This window comes from Alligator sinensis, unplaced genomic scaffold, assembly GCF_000455745.1.
Source record: "Alligator sinensis unplaced genomic scaffold, ASM45574v1 scaffold2521_1, whole genome shotgun sequence".
Classification (NCBI taxonomy): Eukaryota; Metazoa; Chordata; order Crocodylia; family Alligatoridae; genus Alligator; species Alligator sinensis.
Window position 1 is genome coordinate 19,404 of NW_005843721.1, and position 6,772 is coordinate 26,175.

Consider the following 6,772-nt stretch of genomic DNA (forward strand, 5'->3'; position numbering starts at 1 on the left):
TGGCTTGGCAGGGTTCAAGATGATACGCACTGGTTCAGCACTCAGCATGTGCCCCACTTCATTTGCATGGGTGGACCACAGCTGTGGAGGTACTCGTGCCAACAGTTCCTCTTGCAAGTAGGAAGTGTCAGGTTCAGAGTACTCCTGGGTTAGCAAAGCCACAAGCTCAGTTTCCCTATGTTCTGGTACCTCAAGGTAAACACCATCTGGGCTACAATAAATCACGCATCCCAGTTTACACAACAAATCCTTACCAAGAAGGTTGACAGGTGCACAGGGGCTAAGAAGAAAGGCATGATTTTCAGACAAAGGGCCAATAGAGATGGAGACAGGTTCAGAGACGGGATGTGGGATAGGTTGTCCGCCTATACCGACAGCATTTATAGTTTCAGGAGAATAAGGTAGAAAAGGAAACTCAGCAGCCTTTAGCGTGGAGCGGGATGCTCCGGTGTCGACAAGACAGGAGACAGGTTTACCAGAAATAAGGCATTCAACAAACGGACCAGATTGGTCAGTAGCAAGCAAAGGAGCGATGATGTCACTGTCCCTCAGGCTGTCCTATTCAACACTGGGAAAATTGACAGGAAGTGGAGGTGGGGGCAGGGACTGGGGTCTGGGTCCTTGGCCGGGGCGCTTGGGGCATTCTGATTTCCAATGTCCTTCTTGCTTGCAATAATGACATTGGTTCCCATAGCCTGGGTTTTGTGGGCTCAAGGATCTATCTCTTCCCCTGAATCTACCCGGGCCTCCCCTTCCCCGTCCTCGTCCCCTTCCTCTACCTGGACCCTGCAACTGAGAAATCTGTAAGGCCATTAACTTAAACTCGGCATTGTCTTTAGACCGTTCCAATTTGTTATGAAAATGGTTAGCCGCAGCAAGGACTTCAGTCAAATCTTTAGTTTCCCAGCCAATAATTACTGTTTGAATTTTCTCAGCAATTTTAGGGTTAAGTCCCTGGATGAATGCTGCCACTATTGCTTGTTTAGCATTTCCGACTGGGTTATCCATTCCTGAGTATCGTTCAAATGCCTGTTTGAGGCGTTCCAAATAGTCACTGGGGTGTTCATTTTTGTTTTGTTTACAGGTATTTATTTTGGTCCAGTCTGCCTTTTTTGGGCAAATTGTGAGAACTGCCTGAACCAAAGCATTTCTCTTGTCAATAAAGTCTTGGCCAATCCCTGGGTTTTGATCTGGCCAAGTACAGGCAGCATACAGACGTAGCATAGTTTCCTTGGGCAAAATCGATCGCATGAGCTGATTAATGTCAGCCCATGTTGGATTATAACAATTTATAACAGTCTGCAATTCTTCCTGAAATTTTTCTGGGTCTTCCCTGATTTTGGGGAATTTTTGAGTTAAATTGTAGAGATCACCTGGAGTCCAGGGTGCATGCACGGTTACTATATTTTGTCCATCGGTGCCAATGCCTGGCATTTGTCTTAGGGGGTAAACTTGTGCAGCTCGGGATCTAAGATTGATGGGAGATCTTTCCATGCCTATTCCCATTCTTCTAAATACACCTGTGGTGGGTTGTGACCCAGGAGTAAATTGCCACACTGGTGATGATTGAGTGGCAGATATGGTGGATGAGTCCAGACTATTAAGCTCCGTGGATGGATTTACTGAAGGAGCTTCAGCTAATGAGTTACTAGCCTGGGCTGCAGCCTGATGTTGAACCGGTTGTTGCTGATGTGGGAGTCCCAGGAGAGCAGGGTTCGAACAAAGGTCAAGGATATCCTCTGCTGGCTCCGGTGGTGGGGGCGCCCCGGGCAATGCTGGATACATCGGAGCGGTGGCCGGCGTGTAATTTGGGGGAGCAGCCAATTTCTCCCGAACAGCTTGTAACTGCTGTTTTAATTTTTCTTGAGAGTCTTTTAGGCTCCTAGTTTGAGATTCTGTCCGCCTTTTGGACATTTCATCATACCAATAAAAGAACGCGTCCCACTGGTTTTGTGGTGTTTTGGATCCACGGGACTCTAAAGCCCCTCTTAAGTGCACTATTTTATCCTGATCAAATGTTCCTTCTTGTGGAAAATGCTTCACAGGATCATCCCTAGTATACCAGTTCCACTTATCCAGGTACTTGCAAGCCTCGGGAGAATAGTGTGTGTACATAAAGTACGCCGGAGTCCCCTTAGGGGGGACGGGAACTTGTTTAGACTGACTCGTTCCCATTTTCAGTCACACAGGGAGACGTAGGAGAGGCTTATTTAGGATGTCCGGGCCGCTCAGTGCCTTGCCCCGCAGTTTTTCACTGCCCAGACAAAAGGCTTCTGACCCGACACCGGCTCATAAAATGGAAATGGGAATGGGAAACACAAGAGGAATCCTTTCACTCCTGCTCTCGGCAGAAGCTACTGGGACAAGGGGTTTGGAAAAGACAAAATCACTCAGACGCCCTGTCCACTGGGTCACGAGGTTTCAGCTGGGCCCCCTTGCTTTCGACGCTACCTTTTTTAGGCAGAATCGGGGCGGCTAGACCCAGCCTTAGTCCCAGACCTGGTCAGTGGCTCATTTTTCTAAATGCACACACACACATTTATTCAATCACTGGGAAGCCCTGTCCACTGGGTCACGAGGTTCCAGTTGGGCCCCCTTGCTTTCAAAACTGCCCTGTCAGGCAGAATTGGGGCGGCTGAACCCAACCGTAGTCTCAGACCTGGTCAGTGGCTCATATTTCTAAATACACACACATGCACATTCATTCAGTCAGCCAGACCTCCTCCCCCACACCGCCTTAGTTAATTAACGACAAGCCCGATGTGCTGTAGGATGAAGGTGCTTCATACAGTTTCTCCCTAAATAAAACGTACGTTACCAGACACAAAATGGGATCCTTTACCAGACAGAAAATTTTAGCCGGCAGTAAGGTTCAGACTGACCTGTTTTAACAAGGTTCAGATCCAGTTACCACGGCCAAGTTGGGAGCCTACAGGCAGTCCTCCTCCGAAACCCCAATAGAGATTTTGAATTAGGTCTCTTACCTCTCAAGTTTGGCGCCTCGGGGTTCGGGGGGGCAGTCTGCGGTCCTCCTTTCTCAGCCTGTGTTCTGGATCCGAGTCACGGCACCAGGAATTGTCGTGGAAACACACGCAGCATACTTTTGGGTCAGGTCAGCAGAAGCTTTTATTTAAAAGAAACTACAGCTGTAGGGGGGACTCCAAAGTGACATGGATCTCCCAAGCACTTGGAAGGGGTCCCCCCCCAAGAGCAAAATCAGGAGGCTTATATACTTTTTAACAGTTGCTTACAACTCACGTGATCATATAGTGAAATTAGCATGAAAAGCGGCTATAACATTACTTCATTATTTCTTTGCTGTAATCAGGATGGGAACTAATGGGGGAGGCGAGGTTAGTTCACAAACCTCCTTCTTGCACCTGCAAATCAGAGTTGTACATATTTTTTGCTATCTTCAAGGCCGCGGTGAGCGAAGCAGTTGCAGAGGAGTTACAAAGAACAAACACTTTCTCTTATCTGTTCTACTATACAGAGCCAGCAATTCTCCACAAAGCGGTTATGTCATCTTATAACTAAAATAGTCAAAGTTTAAGGCGCATATTTTTTCTGATTCCACACCCTGTTAACTGGGCTTGGATTTGGGAGAGAACCACTGGGAAACTGGATCCTGAAAGTCACTAGGGAACATCAGCACTGTGCACTGACCCGCCTGTCTACCCCCACTGTGGAACACCTGGACCTAGACTTGTTCTCTTAGGGGCCCAGAGTGCCAAGGCCCAGGCCTGCTTTGGGGCCCATCCCAGCACTGGGGATTATCCTTTTGCCAGCAGCACACAAACTAATGTCTGGGTTTTCCTCTCCATCCAGCAGGTGTCAGAACTCCCAGCAGAGATGAGCAGCAGCCTCTTGAGGAAGGGTCTTCAAATCTGGAGCTGGTTCCAGTCCAAAGCCAGTTACCTGCACAAGGAACAACTGAGCCCCAAAAGAACCCTTTGTGTGGAAAAAGATTTGGATCTCACAGCCGCTTGAGTCAGAAAGGCAGAGCTCAGAAAGGGGAAGCAATGTACCAATGTAGGGAGTGCAGTGAGAGCTTCAAGGACCAACAAGAACTCAGGGCGCACAGGGGGACCCACAGGAGAGAGACAGCCCACCCCTGCGCTGAGTGTGGGAAGAGTTTCCGGTACAAATACCGTCTCGTTGCTCACCAGAGAACGCATTCTGGGGAGCGCCCCCACCTCTGCCCTGAGTGCGGGAAAGCCTTTGCCCGCCCAGAGTACCTCCGTGTGCACCAGCACATCCACACTGGGGAGAAGCCATACCACTGTGCTGAGTGTGGTAAGAGCTTCGCCTTCCCATCCGAGCTCCAAGTCCACCAGCGTGTCCACACAGGGGAGAAGCCACACCACTGTACCCAGTGTGGGAAGAGTTTCACCCGCCCATCGCACCTCCGAATTCACCAGCGCATCCACACTGGGGAGAAGCCATACCGCTGCACTGAGTGTGGGAAGAGCTTCAGGGAGAGCTGTTTTCTCACCAGGCACCGGCGTGTCCACACTGGAGAGAAGCCATATTGCTGCACGGAGTGTGAGAAGAGCTTCGACAACCCATCCCACCTCAGCATCCACCTACGCACCCATACAGGGGAGAAGCCGTACCACTGTGCTGAATGTGGGAAGAGCTTTGGGTATCGTTCTGCTCTCACCAAGCACCAGCGCATCCACACTGGGGAGAAGCCCTATCACTGCAGTGACTGTGGGCAAAGCTTCACCAGCCCATCCTCCCTTCGTGTCCACCAGCGTGTCCACACTGGGGAGAAACCATACTGCTGCACTGAATGCGGGAAGAGCTTCACCAACCCTTCCAATCTCCGTGTGCACCAGCGTGTCCACACAGGGGAGAAGCCGTACCAGTGCACGGAGTGTGGGAAAAGCTTCACTGACCCCTCCCACCTCCGTGTTCACCAGCGTGTTCACACGGGGGAGAAGCCATATAGCTGCAGTGAATGTGGGAAGAGCTTCAAACACCCATCCCACCTCCGTGTCCATCAGCGTGTCCACACGGGGGAAAAGCCAAACCAGTGCAAGGAGTGTGGGAAGAGCTTCAAGTCTAGCTCTGCTCTTTCCCAGCACCAGCAGGCCCACAGACCAGGCCCTCTTTGTCAAGGGTCAGTTTCTGCCAGTTCTCACTTCATTCTCCTTCCCACAACCTATACCTTGGTGCAGGGGTGGGGGAAGGTCCAGCATCTGGCCTGAAATAACTTCACTTCCCCATACACCAGGCTGTGGGTTTATATGCTCCTGGAAATGGGAGAGGGAAGCAAGGATTTGAGGCTTGGGGGGTGCTGTTCTGCAGAGTACAGTTTGGGGAGGGGCAATGTATTGTGAGGGTGCAGAGTAATTGGAAGCCCAGCAGCAGCAGCACTCTGTCCGGTCAGAAGAGGAGTGAGGGGAGAAAGTGTGTGGTGTGATGTGGATGGGCTGGCCATGCGCGATCCTAGCATGAAACAGTAGGGGGTAGAGGAAACAGGAGGATTTTGACTGGTTTTGAGTGATGGGTTCTGGCAGCCAAGCAGATCTGGACCTGGATGGGAGAGTAGCAGGAACCGTGACAATGAGGGCCTCCCTGGAAGAAACACAGGGAAAGATGGGGACATGGGCAGGCCTGAAATCACTTCCAGGTAATGCAGGGATATCAAATTCATCTCCCCTTGGGCAGATCAGGACTCCCTTGTGCCCCATGCAGCATGGGTACAGTCCATGAGCCACATGCAGCATTTGCTTGCCCTACTCCAGTGCTTTCACTTCATGCAGTGTGCAGGCTAGACCCAATGCTGCACACGGCACAGGGGGTCCAGGGCACAGGCTGCAGGCTGCATCCATGCTGGACTGGCTCTATATGCTGGCTCTGGGGCTAGTCCAGACTGGCCCCCAAGCTGTCTGTCTACTGGAATCGGCACACAGAGCTGCCATCTGAACAGCAAGCCCTGGGGCTGGCTTCTGCTTTAATGATGAACAAAGCAGAGAGAAGTGGTAGTCTGACATCATCAAAATGCCTTCATATTTAATTTGCGGTACTTTTATTCTCCCACCAACAAGCTCTGCTCGCTGGACTGGCTCCTGTCAGTCCCCATGAAACCCTTGGTACAGCCAGTTACAGCTGACTTCTACCCATGGCCTTGCTGTCTGAGACAGCCTCATGGGAAATGTAGTGACCTGGTCCCACTTGCTCAACATAAAAGTTGTAGGAGCCTGGGAGAAAGGGACCTGTGACTGAAGATTCTTGAGGGTCATTGGACTGCGGAGACCCCAGGGCCCTGGAGCTGATGCTTATTCTTTTGGGAGCAGGGGTGGGATGTGGAAAAGACTGACAGCCACTCAACAGCCCCTGCTAAGAAGCATGAAGCACTGACGCCATTAACAAATTTTGTATATAAACTGATTATAAACTGATATAAAAATGTAATTTTCTAGTGTCCTTATCCAGAAATGAACCTGCGGTGGTAGTTGTGCCCATAGAAGCACCGAATGATTTTTTTTTTCTTCTGCCTGTGTCCTGGTGCTGTGTGATTATATCATGGTCTATTTGTACTCCTTTCATTGAATCATCTTGTGTGGGTACTGTGGCATTTAAGTGATGGTGATCTTTATGGCCCAGTTAACTTGGCTGAAAGATGGATGATGGGAGGAAAGGGACTGGGAAAGCTGCCTGTAGATCAAGGCAGGAAACTATCCCTGTGAGATCTGGGTTCTTCCAGGCAGTGAGCATCTGTCCAGCAACCACCCTTCCATGAAACAGTTGGTTTGCACTGGTC

At 50.4% G+C, this 6,772-nt stretch overlaps 1 protein-coding gene across 1 annotated transcript in view; it reads left to right on the plus strand.

Moving 5' to 3' along the window:
• Positions 1–6,543, plus strand: part of LOC102380076 (zinc finger protein 883-like) — a 21,044-nt gene extending 14,501 nt beyond the window's left edge. The window contains 1 exon segment of the mRNA XM_025195685.1: positions 3,832–6,543. Within this exon segment, the coding sequence (XP_025051470.1) occupies positions 3,832–5,213 (1,382 nt within the window). The 3' untranslated portion in view covers positions 5,214–6,543.
• Positions 6,544–6,772: the final 229 nt, after the last annotated feature.